General features: G+C 49.3%; 1 protein-coding gene across 1 annotated transcript in view; it reads right to left on the bottom strand.

Moving 5' to 3' along the window:
* Window positions 1-5,708: 5,708 nt before the first annotated feature.
* Window positions 5,709-20,907, bottom strand: part of LOC144146255 (neprilysin-like) — a 40,894-nt gene continuing 25,695 nt past the window's right edge. Inside the window, exons 11-15 of the mRNA XM_077678218.1 lie at window positions 18,963-19,099; window positions 18,122-18,187; window positions 13,466-13,573; window positions 9,111-9,187; window positions 5,709-6,082 (exon numbers count right to left, since the gene is read on the bottom strand). Coding sequence (XP_077534344.1) covers window positions 5,977-6,082; window positions 9,111-9,187; window positions 13,466-13,573; window positions 18,122-18,187; window positions 18,963-19,099 — 494 coding nt within the window. The 3' untranslated portion in view covers window positions 5,709-5,976. The remainder of the gene's footprint in view (window positions 6,083-9,110; window positions 9,188-13,465; window positions 13,574-18,121; window positions 18,188-18,962; window positions 19,100-20,907) is intronic.

Below are 20,907 nucleotides of genomic sequence, written 5' to 3'. Positions count from 1 at the left end.
CCCATTGGACCACAGATATCCGTAGGACGTCCGTTTTACAGCCGAACGTCCAAGTCCCGCGCTCGACGTCTGGTGGACGTACTTCGGATGTATTTTTCTGGGAAACGTGAACGTCCGTTCAATTTGATCCGACGGACGTCCGAGCTACGTTTGTGCATGGGCGTTTACTATGGTCCCATCAATAACGTCCGCTGGACGCCCATCGTACGTCTGTATGGTTGAAGCAATATTCCTTGATCTTGTTTGTAACTTATCGTAATTAGCATCGCGTTAATTATGTTATCTATATTCTTGCTGCCTGCAGCGGGAGGCACACAATTCGTAAGCTCAGAAATAATTGCAATAGCTGTAACCCTCGGGCCTTTCTGGCTCGCGCACAAGTAACTCGTTGCGGGCTGAACGAATTAAAAAAAAGAACGACAGCAGATCTCGTAAAGTTTTATAAAAACAGTTGGGTTGATATACAATGTTGTATTGTTTGATTTGCTGCTAATTAGGCTAAAAAGTATTTTTTTGTGCGATTAAAGTTTTTTTTCTTTTTTGCGATGCAAAGCCAACACTGGTCAAGACACGTCAAGCCGCACAGCCATAGCCATTCGCTTTTGTATAGTGCCTAGAGCTTTTGTGTGCGACAATCCATCGTGTGCGAGGAAGCGCCAACGAACTTCGATTATCTTAGAGAAAGAAACCCTGCTGCTTTCTTCTAGACATCTTTTTGCGTCCTCAACGAAAGGTAAGACATTTTTATAAATGCCGGTGAGTAGGGAGAGGGCGAGGAAATCGTCTTTAGCTTTCCGTGTACTGCAAACGCCGTACCAGCCGTACGTTGTGCTGAAGTTGGGCATGACTGGATTAAAGCGTTTTGAATGACAGTGTAAAAACGCGCTCAGGGAATCACCTTTTCTTCGCAAACATAGGCGCTTAAAGCTATCAGCAGTACGTGCACGTACTCTCGTTGAAAGAAAGTCGTTGAGCATGCCCGCGTTCGCATTCAGCCCGGCGCTACCTACGACGGGGTGTGCGCAGTGGCTACTTTTACGTTCACTCAGGTTTACGGAAAGGGTTGTAACAATTTTTACTGTGTGAGCTCGTTGCGGAGATGCGTTATGCATTGGCCTTGAGGTGAAATGTAGGCACGTGTCACGAAACGTGTAGGAAGCCGTACGGTGAGTTTTAGGTATGGGAGTGATTTCACGACCCCAGAGGGGACGCGGCCGTATAGTGTTTACGCCGAGGCGCTCATTAGTGTGGCTCATGCCGGCGAACGCGGTGAAGTAAACGCATTTTGCTGACGCGAGCATGGAGCGTGTACTAATATATTTGCCGTGCTTGCTTATGCACTTGTAGACGCACGTATCAATACCCGCCGCGGTGTCTCAGTGGCTAAGCCGTAGTGCTGCCGAGCTCAAGGACACGGGTTCAGTTTTCGGCCGCGGCGGCCACTTTTCTGATGGAGGCCAAAAAAGAAAACGCCCGTATGTACGACATTTAGCCGCATGTTAAAGATAACCAGGTGGTCAAAATTCATCCGGCGCCCTCCACTACGGCGCGCACACCCCATATTGATAGACGCCGTCAAAGCGCGTAGGTAAAAAGCATGCATCGTATCCAAACTCACCCCTCTGACTCTACGAAGCTTGGAGTTGGGCTGCTTGGTGATTAAAAATATTGAAATATGAGGGGTGGGGGGAGGGGAGAATTTAGCCTCGCCAATCAGGGTTTCGGTGCGCAAAGTTACGTCCCTCCGCAGCTGCCAGTCACCGTGTGAATGTGTTGTGTATAAAGGCCCATTCACACTTGCGACAGGAGCAACAAAAGTGGTGCTGATTTCTTTTCTTGTTGCTGTGACGAAAATTGCTCGAATCTGCATTAGCTGTAGATTAGCGCCAACCAAAATAGTTCAAAAGCAGGCTAAAATTCTTTTTGTGTGTCTAATTATGTAGCCATATATAGGAATAAATAAACCATGAAGTTTGAATTTACATGTATTTGACTTCTTCTGTCGGGTAGCTCCAAGAAGAAACCTGTAATTGTTGCTTTTGGTTTTGCAGGTGCTGACTGAAGAGTTGGGGAAAGTTTGAGCCGAGATGTTCCTGGCATGAAGCGTGATGGGCACATGAAAGGTTGTACTTACATTGGATGTTATAAAGCATTAAATAAAAAAATTTCAAGCTTTGCGACATTGTCTCATCTGTTTTGCATGCCATATTTTGCAACATGTAATCTATTTCATTCAGTATATTTGTTTTCAGCAGCCTGCTTAACTGTTCAATAGTTCACTTTTTCAAGCTAACTTGTTCTTTAGCGTGCATTGCTGGAAGTTCTGTCTTTAGCAGTTTAATGGAAATATCCCTAACATACTCGGTATAGATTCATAAAACTTAATAGTGTAGGTTTCAGTTTTCTAGTAAACTTGAGAACCTGTACTTCCTGTAAATTTCAGTGCTTTATTGATAACATTCCTTGTCATACTACTCCAGCTTTAAGAATACTAAATTCAAAAGCCCCTTCTGTAGCTTGTTTTGGCAAAACCCTAATTATAAATGCTTGTACCACACAATATGTGGACTCACAACTCCACACCCTATTCATATTTTTCTTTTGCAAGAGTGGGAGCAGGGATGGTTGCAGTAGCATAATAGCGTGGAAAGTTGTGAGCTTATTGTTGTAACCGCTTTTCAATACAGAACCATGTGTACACTGCGGGCTGTCATGTTGAAGCATCCTGTTCACCGAGGTGGTAACTGCCTACTACAACTTATTCATATTTATATATGTTGACACAACAGCCCGCAGTGTATGCATAGTCCTTATTGAAAAGTCATGACAATAAGCTTGCAACATTCCACTGTATTATGCTTCTGTAACATCACTGTTCGCACTCTTGGCAAGAGAAATATGAATAGGTTGTGGAGTTGTCTGACTACAGAGTGCATAGGGCAAGCATTTATAATTAGGGCTGTGCCAAAACAAGCTACAGAAGAGGCTTTTGTATCAAGTATTCGTAAAGCTGGAGTGGTGCTTCAAGGCATGTTATCAACAAAGCACTGAGGTTTACAGCGAGTACAGGTTCTCCCCGATTCGAAAAATTTAGGACTAGAAGCGGACGTCCGGTGGACATCCAATATCCGCATTTTGTTATCCCCTGGACGTCCCCTGTACATTTCGGTTTGGAAACGTCCAATTTTGAACATCCGCCGGATGTCGGAAAATCCTGCTGGGACGTCTGTCGGACGTTCGTAGGATGACCAATTCCTTTGCATCGGACCATCCCACGGACGTCTGAAAAACGTCCGCTGGCTCTCTGCGGATGTCTGACGGACGTCCAAATGTCCGACAACGGATGTCCAACGGATGTTCGATGGACGTCTGTGGTCCACTGGGATACTCCAGGCCGCCTCCTAATCGGCGTGCATGTTATTCGCCGAACACTAACTTTCACGCTGATTGGTTTCTTTGCCGTATAGATTTTCTCGTCTCGGTAATGCGTGGCGATTTCGTTGCGGCGGGTAACTGCGGGCAACTGTACTGTGCATGCGCAAGCACCCGGATACGACTGGGCTGCAATCCCTATTGGCGGTGAGCGCGACCACGGGCGGCGCTGCGAAGGGCGTCTTCGTGACGTCGGCTTAGGGATTCTCGCATTTGTCGTCTGCTTCACTCGGGCTCGCTCTACCTGCTGTTTCTTTGCGCTCCGTTGACTTTTGATGTTCGAACGCACCTGATTTTGCGTATGCGCAACTTTTTATCCTAATAAAAGACCTAAAATCGCATACACTAGCTCAAGGCGTGTTTTCGACACCGCTTCGGAAGAAACATTGCCGGCGTGGCCCCATTCCTGCGCAGCCGGTCCTGTGCGGAGAGTTGGAGCCAGGCGTTAGCTTCTGTATTCAGAAATATTTCGAACAAGGGGAACATCAAGAGTCTAAAAACCGACAACAGTGAAAATGCAAGACCAAAACAAATTCCAGGCCTTCGAGGCTCTCGGCTTTGGCAGAAGGCACTACGATTCCTGATAATTGTATGTAAGGTAAAACAGTTTTTGCCACCTTGCCGAACGCTCGAAAGTATTGTATCACATCGCTTTACGTTGTCATAGCATGAAAGTGTGCCGACATGCACTGTGGGGCGCAAAAAAATGTAGGTTGAGTTCTAAATAACCTAACCTACGGTTTGTATAGGCGCGTGCTGGTGCAGGCTTCTAACAAGTACGGAGGATTATTGAACAAAACGGTTAACGTGTACGGTAAAATACAGTAACAATATGTTTCTTCACACCTTGAGGGACATTTCGGTACATTTCCGACAGCCATGCCTTCCCAATATTCAGATATGCGTTATAGTAACACTGCACTCAAGAATAGGAGGAGGAGGAGGAAAAGGAGAAAACTTTAGCAGTAAAACCGAGCTGGTTAGTGGGCGGGTTCCTCAGTCCAGGATAGAGAGTAAGAGTCATTTTCTTCAGTTCGTGGAAGATCATCCCGAGTAGGCCAGGATTTGTTCTTTACGCCTGAAGGGGTTGGAAAACCATAAATAGCTGCTTGGAGATATTCATCGGCCATGATTCTTCATAATACTGAAAACCGGCACGTACACTATTTCTTGCGTGTTTAGCGAGTATATCAAGCCTTCAACACTGTAATAATGTCATAACTGTTTGGGTTGAGATTCAGTTCGCTAGTTACGATAGCAATTCGGGGCGGAAAAGTCGCCTTCGAGTACTCTGGACAACTTCGTCTGCGCCGTTTCGCGGTGGCGTAGCACAAGCCTTCTCATTGCATTTGCATGTGAATAAACAACGCACGCTGCGGACATGCCCATTCTTGTACGCGGCCATAACGAAAGCCAATTTGTGAAGAAGGGAATGTATGCCTTACAGCCTGGAGAAAATATCCGCACGAACTATTTGCGCCTCTCAAACATTCCCAAACCTCCTAATAAGACGTGTGTGGCGGTGCAGAAAAATTAATGCGTCGGACACACAAAAAAACATTCCCCTGATACAAGTCAACAACAACGAAAGAAATAGAAGACAACCGCTTTGTTTTCTGCTTCGCGATGCGCGTGTAAGGACGCGCTGCTTGGTGCGTAGCATTACACTGTTGGGTCTTCATAAAAGCATCTCGAAAATACTTTAGGGGAGCCTACGCATTTTGCATACTTATCGAGGAGCTCTGAGCACTGAACCTCGCAAATAATCTAGAAAGGACGAGTTACACACGATTATCGACCGATGCTCTGAAGAAAGTTGGTCTCTCGCTCCTCGTTCGTTGCAAACTTGTGCGGTATACAGCTTGATGTTATTAAGAGTTGTCAGAAGCTGGAAAAGGAACTGAATTACTGGAAATATGCTTTTTAATGCCCTAAAAGATCAAAGCTTGTGATTTTTCGCTTAGGCGTTGCTGCCCCTCACAAGCGGACCACAGCGGAGCAAGTGTAGCAGCGGCGCAAGTGTAGCAGACGACAGCGGCGCGAGTCCCTAAGCTGACGTCAGAGCCAGGGGGCGCCACTCAAACATCTCACCGCCAATAGTGTTCACGTGCGCAGCCGCTGCGCAGCTGATCTGTTAACTTAGCAGGCTTGGCGGATGCACGAGGTACTCTTACGTCTGTTTCACCTCGTTGAGAGGCTCGCCCATGATTAGACTTCGATTTCTTTTCACCCTGGAGGACCCAACCCTGTTCAAATGTGAAGACCGGAAGACAGACAAAGAAGGAAAGTTTTATTCTTGGCACACAACTGTTCCCACCCCCGGGGAAGCAGTGACTAGCCAGGGCAAAGGTCAAAGGTCGGCAGAAGCGGCAGTCCTGGGCAGGCACCGCGGCTTCTCCCAGAGCTGCCGGTCACTGAAGACATCGCAAGCGGCGGCAGCCAGCTCCCCCCACCGCGCGGACTCTTCAGCAGGGGCGGTGTCTCGTCCGCGCTCGGCTTTCTGCTTCCAGATGGCGCTCCAAGGACTCCGGCGGTGGGAGCAGACTAGCTGCTCCAGATCGGGCATTTATGTGACGGGTTCATTGCCTTGTTTCCGTCGCACTGGAACACTCTCGAGAATTCGTGAGAGTTCTTCAGTGCCAGGTTCACCCTGCAACGCAACCAACGGCAATGACTGGCACCCCATTCCCCGTCCTCAATCCTGCTATTTGCCGCTAAAAATGATCCATAACCAAGTGCTCATTCTCTCGTTGAACGACCGCTGTCGATTTGGGATATTCTTCTGTATTCGTTTTTTTAACACAAAAGTGTTTTATTCCCGGATACACAGATATTTCGCTGACGTCATATCCGTCACGAAAGTGACGCCAGTACAACGGAGCAAGCGGCCTGTAAAGAATGCACCCCTGCACGCAGAATCTACTTCCGGAGAAGCAACCTTTAGTACTAAAGAGCACGGTAACACAAAATTGTTCTATGCCGGGATACACCAAGATTTCACTGACGTCATATCCGTCACGGAAATGACACCAGTACACCTTTGCAGAAGCGACCTGGCAGCAGGACGTTGCTCGCGAAGCACATTCACAAGACAGCCGCCTACCCGCAAATCATGCTCAACTGCAGATTTCGCAGCACATTTCACTTTCGTGTTTTACCGGTTCCTATATGACAGAGAAATCGGCCACAGTTTTTTTGCTTAGTAGCTAAGGCGAAGAAAACTAACTGAATATTCGCTGGCAGGAAGAGGGAACCCGTTGCATTACTAAAAGGAGGGTACACTGCCGATAAACAGACACCAATCAAAGATGAATCGAACGGGCAGAAATAACCAGATAGAAATTATTCGCGTGCTATAATGCGGAAGCGTTCATAGCCATGGCCGAGACTACAAAGTTACACAAGAAACGCGTAGAAACGTAGTAATTATATTTTGCGTTGGGCAGGCGAACCACGATGATTGAAAAAGAAACCCCGTATAGTTCTTTAAAAAAAAAACGTTGTGGCGATACCATACAAACCGAGGCGGAAGGGGAACAAATGCGCTACGCCCAACACGCACTGCAGAAAAGCCGACTCACACAACGGGTTCCCACAAAGGTTGTGCGTTTAGTGCCGTCCGACGGTACCATAAGTACTCCACGAAAGCGACGTCCACCGGCGTTTCGACAAGAAAAATACCGCGTCTGGCACTACTTCGCCTTTCATTAAGGCAACGTAACGTGAACTAAACTAGCATAAACTAAAGAACAAAAAAACTTAAAAATCGTAAGCTAACCAAAGCCAAATGTAAAAGAGAAATAAAGGAGGCAAGAGCCGGACTAGAACTACCGACAGGAAGCTAAGACGGATACTGTGCACCACAACGTTTTTTTTTTTTTTTTTTTACACCCCAAATACAGACGCTGTGCCCTGTGTCAGCCTAGTCTTAAAATTCGACTGCCGTTAGGCGCGGCTGTAACGCAGAGCTCGATTGCCGTCGAACCGCACACTCTAGGCACTGCGTTTCACAAAAGCCCATCAAGCGCCTCAAGAAAAAACGCTGCCCGTGGTCGGAATCGAACCTGCCAGGGTCCCTGGCGTTATAAAGCCGACGTCTATCCCCTTTCGCCATTTCGACTTGGTCGAAGCAGTTTGGATTTTGGACTGACTTTCACTCAGGCTGCACGGGAGAAAGCTTTGCGTTTTAACCATTTTCCCGCTTCAGGAAGGGGCTTTTATTTGCTACTTCGATTTCCTCTGTCCAATGAAAGAGAAGACGTCACCAGGAATGCCCGTCCTGCCCAACGGTACATGGGCGACGACATAATCCGCCCACCCTCTCCCTTACCTCCGGGGAGAGGAAGAAGAACGGTGAAGTGAATTGAATTGGTCAACACAAATCTGTCACACAACATATTTACGCTGCCAGCACATATTCTGCAGCAACGGTCTGCATTATAGCCCAATTTTTTTAGCGCGCTAGTGCTAGAAGCAATCACTGTCTGTGTTGCTGGGTGATGCCCAGCTCGTTAGGCTTGCCCATAGCGTCGTGCGAGCTCTTCTTTTCACCATGGCGGCTTGCGCCATTCTCTACCTTCCTTTTCAAGTTCAAAGCACTGTAGGCGCTCGCCTTGTCGTGGTAGCTGGCTCGCTGGATCCAAGTAGAGCAACAGGGCGTCCCATGGTAACTCTGTCGTTCGTGGCGTACCCCAGAGGCTTCGAAAGCCAATCGGTTTACATAGTCATAAGCGTTCGAAGCTCGTGAACCGCTGGCGCTTGTCATACATCTCCCCGTTATTTAGCGCAAAGAAAACTGCAGGTACATCTGAGGCAAAATATACGTAATCAACCGGCAGTGCCCGCGTTCCTTTAGTTAAGGACGCCCGTTGGGTTGGTTTTTACGATAGCAAGCGAAAAAAGCGGCAGCGCAAGCAAACAATGGCGCGTTAGAAATGACGCATGAAGGCTCCACGCGCAAGAAGAAACTGGTGCGTTCGCAATGCTGCAGAAACGCTCCAACAGGGCAAGAAAAAATGGCGTGTTCTAAGTGCAGCAGAAAGGCTCCAGCCGCGCAAGAAAAAAAATTACGCGTTCGAAATGACGCAAAACTGCTCCAGCATACGAAATTAAAACAAGCACGCACACAAAAATCCCGCTGGCTTAGTTTCACGCAGGGGCCGCGCGAGCACTGCGAAGGCGGGAAATTTTACATGCAGCAGTGAGCGGATAACGGCGGTAAAACCCATTATTTCTAATCACTGCTCTGTACTTCCGACAGCTCTGACATTGAGTGGAATGGCTTTAATTTTTTTTCTTCGTTTCCACATTCCGCCTCATTCGGCTGTCTGAGCTCGCTACTGTACACATGCGTTGGGTAGGGTCGGGTTACACTATAGGTTAAGTTGGGTTACCAAAAGTGAAGGCCGCGCATCCTCAACCAACCGATCACCCAGAGTTCTCGCGTTACCACGTCATTCACCGGTTGAAGGGCCCTCGTCACCAGTCATTCCTGATTTCTCATCCTCAGCTGTTTTCTGGCAAAGACGAATGCAAAGACTCTGAATAAAAAAAAGCTGCATCGTCTCGTAAATAGCTTTCCACCTTTAAGCACTGGCAGCGCGCAGGCGGTGGTAGCAGGGTGTACACTACCCATTCAGCCTCTGCCTCTCGATCGCCTTCTAATCAGCAGTACTCACCTCTCCTTAATGAGAGCTTGGTTGGTGGCGTGCATTTGATGCTTCATGTACGCCGGGTTGGCCTTGGCGCAGTTGTCCTGCGTGCAAGTGCTCCAATTAGAGCATGACAATACCACACAAAACAAGTCTTTAGCCACTGCTAAGCTCCGCAATTGGCGCACCAATCTTCGGGCTCTTAGCGCAGTGTCCTAAATAAAGATTGCAGCCTTCCCTCCCCTCTTTAGAAAAAGACTGGCTGGCTCGTAACTGGTGTCTGTCTCTGAAAGGATGAAGACGTTTCATTACGATTTTTCAAATGCACAGGCCTCGCTGGTGACTTAGTAAATAGCGTGTTCGAATGCTTGCTAACTTTCCCTGTACGTATCAAAAGCTGACGCCATTTTTAATGGGAAAGGGTTAGCTCCCACATTAATTTCCTTATTGTCTGCCGGCGTGAACGCGGGTGCGAGCCGGGCTCACTTTTGACGCAGTGTTACTCTTTAACTGCATCGCACACCGGTACCCGTAGCTCTACGTATAATGCGCGTGACGTTGCTATAGGAGCGGGCCCAACGTTACGCCATTGCCTCCTGTATTATTTCAAAGCCAAATGCAACGCCCGCTTCACAATGGGAGTAAGTGGGACGCTTGGTTCGCCACACGTCGTATGGGCCCGAGATTAACCGGGATCCCCGGTCGTGTCCCAGAGCGTAACTGAAGTACCGAACTCGAGCGCGACTTGTGCCTGGTTGCCAAGGCAACCGATTCTCAAGACCGTCGAAGTAACGGCGCTCTGGCCAGCAATAGGAAACCAGGCGCGCGGCCAAGCACGTTTTCGTCTACGTTGCCTCTTTCCGCCACGCGACGCCCCAAGATTAACTGGTCACGTGACTAAACACTGGGAAGGCTAGAGGTTGGGGAAGAGCGGTCAAAGTAGAAGGAAAGGGCTTGGTTGGCCGCTCGAGGCTGATGCGTTTGGAATTGAAAAAAAATGCAGGAGGTGATGTTTACGCCAACCTAAAGTTAGGCCTACATCTAGGCTTAACAACAGCCAAAGGTTTCGGTCGTAGTTAGAGAATATAGAGAGTTATACCAGAGCGGAGAACCGGTCCCGGTACGGTAAACGCTAGGCAACCGGCATTACCGCTCATGAACAGGAGCGGAAAATTTGTGCGCATGAGCAGGTGTACCGGGTGCCGTAGCGGGGCCGGTTCTCTGCTCTGCAATATATAACTCTCGAATACCAGCATTTCCGCCATTTTAGTTTGGGAATTGGACATTAAAGCTTTCGCAGTCACGACTTTAGAAAGAGCGCATGTGTCCCCGTATAATTTCTTTTCTTGGGGTAAATTTCGCGTAGAAAACTGCCACGCCCGTACCCAATCGTTTAAGAGCTACCACGAATTACAAAAGAAAAATTAGGGGCCTAAGCACTGCTTATGGTGTCACCTACTCACACTTCAAAAGGACGTAGAATGGGGCTAGTTGGTGATGCTTCATACTGAATTGCGTTAAGTATATAGACGAACAAGGCGCTGTTGCAACCGTGTCATCCCAGCGCTGACACCAGTTGTTGCGACCGGGCGGGGGCACCCGATCCGTGTTCCGTAGCCTCCGACATACGAGTTGTAGCGTGTATGATGCGAGCGGCCATCCGCTGTTGTGTCCGTGAAGAAGTCCAGAAGAAGTAGGCTAACGTAACTGTTTACTTCATAGCGAGAGGTGAGCCGAAGCCAAAAAAAACATACAATGCCCCGACGGGCGAGGTTACAATACAGGACTTGAGCAGAGCGACCGCATGGATTCGCTGCTCAGACAGGAATGATTTTTAGCGTTTGGGGCTGCTTCTATTTATACCCAAAAGCAACAATGGTGAAACGCGCACAAGTAGCCAGACGCCACGAACATCACAGACACACACAACGCTCTTTCCACAGTTCGTGAGTCATTCAAAGCCTCGGCGCACGTGGACTCCGAGAGAGAGAGGAGAGAGTGTCCTTGAAAGGTGCCGGGGCCGCGCTATCGAATGTTGATCGCGCCGATAGCGAAACGTCTGAGCCGGGCATGTCGAGGCGTGACTCACCGACGTGCTGGCACCTGACGTTTGTGGGGCGCACGTCCGTGAAGAATGCCTGGACGTGCCGCTGGCATCTGGGCGTGTCGCTGGCAACCGCCGGAGGCGCGTTGCAACGCGAGGTGTCTGACCCGGCATGGCGAGACACGAAGTATGATTCACCGACACGCGGGCGCACGTGGTGGCTTCGCACGTGGAAGCTGATGCGGGAAAATACGGCGGCGTTGGCCGATTCGTAACAGCGCTAACAGGACTCGAACGAGGCGCAAACTTGCAACTGTTTATTTAAAAAAAATTGCACCTTTTTTTTTTTAATAAACAGTTGCAAGTTTGCGCCTCGTCCCAGTCTTGTTGGGACGAGGCGTCTGTATACTTAGCGCAATTCAGTATGATATATGATACTCGCACTGCTAGGTTTTGGTCGCTACTATACTCACGTGATTGTGACTTGCGGAATTAGTCCTCAAATTTCTCCTGTACTACTCAGTGCATGTCTCTAAACCCACGCTTCTAATCCAAACGCCACATCGCATTTGTTAGGTTCCCATTTTTTATCATTTGGCATCATCGAGATGTGGTGGTCCAGGGTTTCTGTGCTCCCCTCGCATTCAAAGGTACCCGGTTCAAATCCCAGCCCGTGAAAAATTTACCGCGAGAGAGACAGAGAGGGAGAGAGAGAGAGAGGGAAGAAAGAGCGAGGTAACACTTTATTTAACCAATGGTTAGCGCAGATTGGTGGCCCAAGACCGTAGAGCTTCGGCGACTGTGGCTGCCCGGCCCGCGAGAGACTTCTGGAGATCCAGTTTTGAGCGACCCAGCGCTGCTTCCCACTGGTCGAGGGGAGTGATGACAGGGAAGGGGTCAGATTCGCAGGCCCACATATGATGATGTAATGTGGCCCGTTCTCCGCGGGAAAGGCAGAGTTTTGTGGGATACAGTGAGGGGTGAATGTGATGAAGTATGGCTAAACAGGGGAAGGATTCAGTTTAAAGCTGGCGCCAAAAGCGCTCCTCTTCCACTGATAGGGATGAGTGGGCGGGGTGGTATTTGCGGCGAGAGAGGCGGTAATGTTCCTTGATGTCTCTGTACGTGAGTAAACTATCACGGGATGATCTGGCTCCGTGGGAGGCAGTGCTGGCATCCCAGGCCCGGGAGACGAGAGCTCGGGCTGTGGTGTGTGCCACTTCATTTCTTCCAATACCCGTGAGGGCAGGGAACCATATCAATTCTACAGGATCAGTAGGTGGTTTTTGATTAAGAATTTCGTGGGCTGAGGCGAGATCTGGCTTCTGGCATAGTTTAGAACGGACGTTTTCGAATCAGAGAGTATTAATCGGGGGGGTTGGCCTATGTGTGAGTGCAAGTGCTATCGCCGCCTCTTCCGCCACTTGAGGGTGGCGGGTTTGATTGGTGAGGGCCGTGCGTGGGGGAGAATCGGGTGAGTGGATGACTGCCAGGGCAAAAGCGTCCACGTGACGATACCCCGCTGAATCAGCAATCAACGTGTCTCGATCGATGAGGTATTTTGTTGTTAATGCCGAATTTTATTTCCAACTACACCGTTCACTCCGCTTATAGGAGCACCTCAGAGAGACTCCACATTTTCTCTCTCTCTCTCTCTCTCTCTCTCTCTCTGTCTCTCTCTCTCTCTCTAAAACAGGTGACGTCGTTCCGGTGTTCCCTGACTCGTTTTTTATCCTTTGAACAGTCGGTAACTTTCGGTACCGTCGATGGATAATTTTGTGGGCCATGGAATTTCCGCCAACATAGGTCACTGATGCTTTTGCATTAGAACCTGCGCTGCGGCTTCTCGTTACCGCTACCTTCTGAGACGGGAAAAAAATAGAGCAGAGCACCTCTCCTGTTTCTGGACCATTCTACGGACTAGTGCTACGCTGAAGGAACGTTTTTTTGTTGTTGTTGTTTTCATCTTTCGATGGCTGATGATCGTCAGTGCCTGCCCCTGCTGCTTCACTGCTTTGGAGGCACAATGCACGTCAGATTTTTTTCCATTCTTCTAAACTGTTCTAAACTTCTGGCATAAAGTTCTACCCAGAAAAAAATGTCACGCTTCGTGATTCTTCGAAGAAAAAAAATGTTCCAAACTATCGAGTATTCGCCACCTAAGACTGTCACGCCATAACACTAATTGTTGATAAAATGTCTTCTCAAATTGTCTAATACAATACTTAAATGCACACTGCTGCAAAAGCTCATAACAGCAGACGTAATATACAGTATTCGTAATACAAACATACACTTCTTTCACCGCGAACGGAAGTACGAGAGCAATGATACGCACCAAAGCGTAGTAGATAAAGAAGAGCTTGTCCGATGATAAACTCTCCGCGTTCATCATCCTGAAGTCCCTCTGCCATATCCTGAAGATGTTGAGCAGCTGATGGAAGGCCTATGATTGAAAAAAAAAAAAAGAAATGCACAAATAATGTATGAAAAGTGGTCGCCATATACAATGCTGAGCCTTTAGCATGGCCATCTCAAGTAGCCCTCCTGTGGTTCTTTCCCGCTCCAAACTGTGTTCCTTACACCTGCTTTTATGGAAGTGACTTTAGCCCACGTGTATGAAATAATTGTTCGCAGAAGGAGCAAAAACGACCTTTTCTGGGCGGTTGAGCTTTGGACTGTTGGGTCGAGCAAGACGAAATTCCTGCCGTCTTTTCCTTCGGTTTTGTACCCTGCACTCTACTGCAACGGGCGAAAACGTCCACACCCTGAGGCATACTTTGAAGTGGTGAGTGGTAAGAAGTAAGAGGGCCTGCGAGAGGGCGGAAGACCAAGGTCTCTCATCTCCTACGCGGGTGTGACCAGCGACTACCTGATGAGGACCCCCAGCGGCCATCTAGGATAGTCCCTCAGGACCTCGAATAAAGTCTGTCTGTCTGTCTGCCTGTCGGTCTGTCCGGTGGCGGCCTCCAACGGCGACGGCCTCGCCGCCGACAAAAAATCGTCCCATGTCGATGAAAGTGTCGATGAAGATAGAAGATTGTACGTCCAAGCGCCCAAGCGATTGTACGCCCAAACGCACACGCCCAAGCGCTCTAAAGAGCACACAGTTATCAGAAAGAGTAACGCCTGACAGACCTTCGCTGACACGGGCACATCATTGGCTTTCGCCATTATATCTATCAGGTAATTACAAGGGAAACAGAGAAAATATTTTTAGTCCAAAGCGACTTGGGACAAGCCGTAAGGAACTTTGCCAAGGGAAGGTTCGCGATGGCGGTGGTCTGCACGCTACAAGAAACAAGAAAGGAGGAGAACGTCCGAATCAAGTTTCCTTCGAAGCCTTTAAGGCGCACGCAGGAAAGGCGTCGGAGAGAAACGAGAACCACAACGAGGCGGCACACGCCGCGATGCGAGCACCAACCGCTTTGACTGTCGACCGCTGTGGTTCAGCAACAAAGACCGCATGGCGAACTAGAACGAGATGACGAAGTCTTTCAGACTGAGCCGCCGGCTTCTCTTACCTCCCTGTAAAGGGATTGACAGAGTCCAGGCTATTTTGTTCCGATATTTGCAGACGGGCACTTTGCCCAGTCCAGCGTTACTAAACAGGATGTACCCCGAGACACACCAGAGCGACAAGTGTGCGGCGTACCACCGATAGACGGCAACCTTCACGCATATGCTGTGGGACTGTACCAAGAATCCCAGCGAGGCACTTCCAGGAAGCATACCGCCGCGACTGGAAGCTGCGTCCAGCAGACCCTCAAGGCACTGGCCAGGCAGGCGCCCCGCGAACCGGCAACGGCAAACGGGGATCCACGCCGGGTGCCTACCCCGAGGTCGACATAGGCTCAGGCAACGCGCGCGCGCGCGAGTTCTGCAGGTACCAATAAAGTTTGTCCCATCCTAGCTATTTAATTTGTCTAGCCCGTGGTGTTCCTAGACAATCTAGGTAATAGAATGCACGGACGCACCAATTCAAGATAGCAGAACCCTAAAAAAATGAGCGGCATCGTAGTCCTCTCGACTTTATAGACCGTTTACAGTGTGGCGCCCTGGGTGCGGCCATGTTGGCGGACGTGACGTCATTCGGCATGGCTGGCCTTAGTGTCACTAGATAAGCGACAGAGTGCCGTCACTGAGGCACGCAAGTGAGCAGCGGCGGCCAGTTTGGTGTTTATCAGTGCTGCAAGATTGCCGCTTCTGCGGCCTCACCACTCACTTCGACGAGGTCATTTGTAAACAGCACTGCCGAACACACAGTAACACGGCATTTTCGGACCCACTTCTGCTGCTGAGATGCTGCGAAGCGCGTTATCTTTGATTCACGTTCGGAGCGACGCCAGTCGCGCGCAGTCGCAGAACAGCTTGGACAAGCTGAGGCCACCACAGTTGACAGACAGAAAACGCATAAGCAACAAAATGGCGGTGCCCATAAACCGTCGCAGTGTAAACAAATGCCACGTGATGCGAACTGACCAATGATCACTGCGGCGGCACGGAACAATAGGAGAAAAGAGTGCCGATACTCTGTAATTCTATCTAGTGGCCCTAGCTGGCCTTTTAGCCCGTGTATCTCGCTGTGGCCTTCGCTGGTGCCCGTGCGCACCGGCGAGCGCCGGCGCGGCTTGATGGGCGAATTTTTTAATTATTTTTTTAGTGTTGCTATGAATAGGGTCTTGCTGTCTGACGAGGTAGGGTGTGCCAGCGTTCAGAAATTAATTAGTCACAAAAAACCCCACAAAAAGGTTCTTTGAGAGCTGCTTTGGCGTTCGTCGCCTATCTTCCTGTTCACGCGTTTCGACCAAGTAAAGTTGTCATATGTTTTTTTTTTTTTTTTTACTATTTTGAGATAAAAGTCTAAGGCCTGTAACATCGTGTTATACAAAAAAATTATATATGCATTAATAACGTCGAAAAGATTGTTTTCAAAGATTTCATTTCCGGCCTAAGCTAAAATGGTTGCCCGTTGACCTACTGTATTATGAATATGAAGGGCTGTAAAACAGATCCCGCATGGGTGTGGACGTTTAATATTATTTGTTTACCGCTGCTTAATGTACCGACATGCGGCGTTATTCCTCGCGGCGTTATAGTGCCCATTATAGGCACTATAGCGGCGTCCTCTCCGGCGGCCTTATATGACATGCCGGGGAGTTTTCTCTGTTTTTCCGAAACGTGGAGGGGTCTATTTCCGGTTTCGTGCCACAAACAAGCAGGCATGACTACCAACTCGCAAGCGCGCGCTCAGGCTGGTAGGACGTTTTTGAAGCAATAAAACTTTGTTGCGGAGTGGTCTAATTGAAAGGGGAGGATTGAGTTCGTCACTCAAAATCCACGCGCACTCAAAACACCAAAAAAAAAAAAAACGTTAAAACTGTACGTACAGGTTCAGGAGTAGGAGAGGTTGGTACACAGCGCCGATGACGGCGGATCGTCACAAAAAATGCGAGAAATAAACCGCGAAGCTGACCAGCAACAGCCAATAGGACAGCCATGAACCCGCCGCGGTGGCTCAGTGGCTAAGGCGTTGCGCTGCTGAGCACGAGGTCGCGGGTTCGATTCCCGGCCGCGGCGGACGCTTTTCTGATGGAGGCGAAAAGCAAAAACGCCCGTGTGTACGAGATTTCGGCGCACGATAAAGATCCCCAGGTGGTCAAAATTAATCCGGAGCCCTCCACTACGGCGCGCCTCATCGCCTGCGTTGCGTCGGCGCGTTAAACCCCACAATCAATCAATCAATTAGGACAGCCATGACATCCATGACCTCGTTTAGGCCATGCCAGGGGTGCATAATGAGGAGAAATGAAGAGAGCGCAGTTGGTTTTCCCACGTCTTTCACAGCGATTTGCGCGCTCACCCCTTCACGTGCACGTGTAATATTTATTCCTGGCAGTGTAATCTAAACGTCACGCCGGCTCAAAGAGTGTTGCAGGATCTCTTTAACGTTAGGCGCGCCCGCGCGCAAATCGCGAAATAATACTTAGCGCGTACAGAGAAGTTATAAGCGCTCCAATCGGGCGGTCAAGCTTTGTTAACCCATACAAATATTTCCGGAACTGGCCCATAAGGCTGCTGATGGGACCATTTTTTTTTTATTTTTATATCAGACATTACATAATTGGTTTGGTAACATATGCGACATGCCAGTTTTCGGATAAGTCTGTAGTTTTTGTTTTTGCTTGTGCATTAGTGCAATAATTTTTGTCAGATTTGCTGCAGCAAGTTTTATTTATTCGTTACCAAATGGCTTGACTGCGCTAACCATACATACCGAAGATTGGAACCCTACATACGATTAAATTACAGAGTTAAGTGACGAACTTTCATTTTGTTCAGCCTCAGCTGTGGCTCTCCATCGAATTACGCTGAAAATGTGCCGTTAGAATAATCTACTTCAACGACTCGCGCAGCGAAATGTATTGCTCAAGATTTTAGATGCTGGTTTCCCCGAGAGTGCCCTTCGCAAGGTACGTGATGCTCGCTGAGGGCGCAAACTCAGTACACGTTCAGAGCCACAATTGTCATCGATAACGTTTTTTGTCTGCTTTTCCACACTTTGATGTACCTGTCGCAATAAGCGCGACACATATGGGGCCTATAGAGAGAACCTTGACTTTTGGGAGCGAATGACTGAATCACGCTTCGTGGTGCCGCGCCGGATACTTCACATGCTTCCGTGCATTGGAGCGCTTCCGCAGACTTTCTGTTCCAGTTCCCGACTACCGCAACATGAGCTCCGACGGCGTCCACAATATAAAATTGACTTTTCTTCGTGCCTATCCCATTCCGCTAACGACGCACTTCGAACGGACAATGGGAGTCTACGACGAAACCGCTACTGGAAAAGGCCAGTAGTGGCGAGTGCGGCGCTGGCGCCATCTGGCTAAGGCAGGCCTAGCAGCTGGCTGTAAACGGTCTATACCGGCGGGCTACACCAGAAGCCAAAAGCATCTACTGTGGCGCTTGGAAGAGGCCATGCTTGGCTTACCTTAAACGCAGGCGCTATGGCAGCCGACTCTTCAAACAGGGACTCGTTGACGTTCGATCCCTTGAGCTGAAATAGTAAAAAGAGCAAGTATGAGACGAAGTCACCAAGCACTGCAGAGTATTTCAAAGCGGACTCGCAATACGAGTACTCTGCGCGACAACACTGAACTTCGAACGACCTGGCTGTCGTCATAGGAATAGGATCAACATCAATTTCGCAGCCTCTTCGTACAGGCGATCGGCACGTGCGGTTCTTGCGTGATCACACTCCCGTATCTTGCATGGTTAGTTGATGACGAAAGTTTCAGAGGACCTCAAGCACGCCAATAGAGAGTTTCATCGTATCGCCAGCTGACCCGACCTGATTTCTCTGAAGAATCCTTCCTTGCCGTATCCACCCCTCCCTCTCTCCCTCAACGGGCCTTTCTATAAAGATTGCTCCTCCTCCTCCTCATTTTCCTCCTCCTCTACTCCCTCATCCTCGTCGTCGTCGTCGTCGTCGTCGTCGTCGTCACCGCCATTTCTGATGCGCGCGCGAAATCCAGACGAGCTTCGGATGCACACGCTTTGCTTTGTGTATTATCTCTCATTCATGCGCTATCACATGCGTCTCCACCAACGGCCACTCGGGGCACGCATGCGTTTGAAGGCAACTTTTGCGGGCGCCCGCTGGGTGAGCGCTATATGTCGCCAACTTCCAAGAAACGGTTTCGCCTTACGACAGACCTTCAAACTTGAAGCTCGCAATATTGTTGAAAGAATCCCTTGATGGCTGTGTTTAAAACGAAGTAAAGTTGCGCTAATGTAGCCGGCTGCTGGGGCTGTATATATGGGTAGCATACCTTGTGGCTGGGGTTGGTGGGGTCGTCTATGGCGCTGTACTTGTCCTCGAAGCACTGGACGACCGTCCTGAAGTTCTCGGCGGACACCTCGCTCCACACCATCTCGGGGAACAGCTTGCCCGTGTCGTAGAAGTAGCCTGCGCAACGGGCCCGCATGGCACGTTCCAGCTCACGTGAAGTAACCATACCTCGGCAAAACTGACCGCCACCCACTCACACTCACGCTCACCAGTCACCCTCACCACTCGCACTCACGCTCACTCACGCTCGCTACGCGCCCTCCACCACTCGCACTGAGTCGCGCTTGCGCTCACCACTCGCCGTTTCCTTTCGCACGCGAGTGTGCGCAGCAGCCCCTCCCCCAGTCATTAGACCGAACAGTATCTGTGCACTACGGCGTCATAGGCACATCCAAATTATATTCCTAAATCAACACGCCACCAGAGAATTAATGCTAGGGTGCCGCATAGCAGGAGCTCAGTGACGACATATTTCCGCAGCTAAAAGCAATCCCGCCATTAACAATCATCACAGCGAGCGGCTCCTGCGACGAATGGCCAACAGCGAGTACAAGCGCAATGGTTGCGCTCACCGCGGCAAGCCGAAAAGGGCTCCAGCAACGCGAGTGCACACGCGAGTGGGGAACGGGGTTCCCCGCGAGTTGCTTTCGCACTCATGCACGAGTGGTGAGTGGGGCTCGCCGCGAGTGGCGCTTGCACTCGCCAGTGGTGAGCGGGGCTCACTGCGCGTGGCGCTCGCACTCACTCGCACTCACACTCACCACTCATGAGTGGTGAGGGATGTGGGAACGGGTGTGAGTGCATTCGTGAGTGATCCTGCCGACCTATGGAAGTAACCCGGCCGGGCGGCATTCCGCATAGGTTTTGATTTCGACGCGTGTTGCTTCGACGCTGTCACCTTGCCAGCTGTATTGCACCCGACAATCGCTTCGCCTGTATGGCAGCGGGGCTAGCGTGAAAACTGGGCAGCGCCAATGATTTTATCATCGGCCGCAAATTCGTCGTTTTCCACTGGTACGCGTGTGCACAAGTTTCGTTGCACCTTTACTCGTCACTTGACTCTAACGCAGAGTAACTAATAATTAACAGAGCATCTCTAACGTGCGCGCAAGGGGTTCCGTGATATGCAAGTCATCCCGCACCGTAACACAGTTTGTGGTTCGTAGACTTGTGCCGTGATACCACAGCGCTATTTGTCTCGACAAGATAACTTTTTCCCACAAATTTTTGTTTGCGACAAGGGCGGTATGCTTTGAGAAAAGTTCACGCCGCATCTTTCCTACATATAAATTATAATTCCGATACGCGGACCCTTGAACACAAGAGTGCTCCTGTAGGGAGGACTAAACGGGGGTGCTGCGAATATCGGCATAATCCTGATTGATTGATTGATCGATTGATTGATTGATTGATTGATTGATTCATTAATCGATCGATCGATCGATCGATCGATTGATTGATTGATTGATTGATTGATTGATTGATTGATTGATTGATTGATTGATTGATTGATTGATTGATTGATTGATTGATTGATTGATTGATTGATTGATTGATCTATCGATCGAGATTGATTGATCTATCGATCGAGATTGATTGATCGAAACGGTGGCAGCGCCCTAATTAATGGTGAGGCACTTTGTTAGTTCACGACAATCCCTCGTGTAAAACTTTTTTTCGTGCAAATTTTGGAACTTATGCCAAGAGGTTATATGTGCGACAGGTTACAAAGACGGCGAAATCAAGCTTTTCGCAAGGCTCGATGTATGCGCACACGAAAAGGTGAAAATAAAGCAACAAAATACACAGTTCCCACGAAGCGCCCCAGTTCACCAGTTCCGCATGCGAAGAACCATTAAGTACTTCTCATTAGCACTAAAGGCGCTTCGGTTTAGTCCGATTGAAAGCAAGCCTACGTTCACACT

The sequence above is a fragment of the Haemaphysalis longicornis genome, unplaced genomic scaffold, assembly GCF_048455015.1.
Source record: "Haemaphysalis longicornis isolate Haplotype H1 unplaced genomic scaffold, Haemaphysalis longicornis Haplotype H1 scaffold_7, whole genome shotgun sequence".
Taxonomy (NCBI): domain Eukaryota; kingdom Metazoa; phylum Arthropoda; class Arachnida; order Ixodida; family Ixodidae; genus Haemaphysalis; species Haemaphysalis longicornis.
Note: the sequence above shows the minus strand (reverse complement) of the source record. Positions and strands in the feature narration are given on the sequence as shown.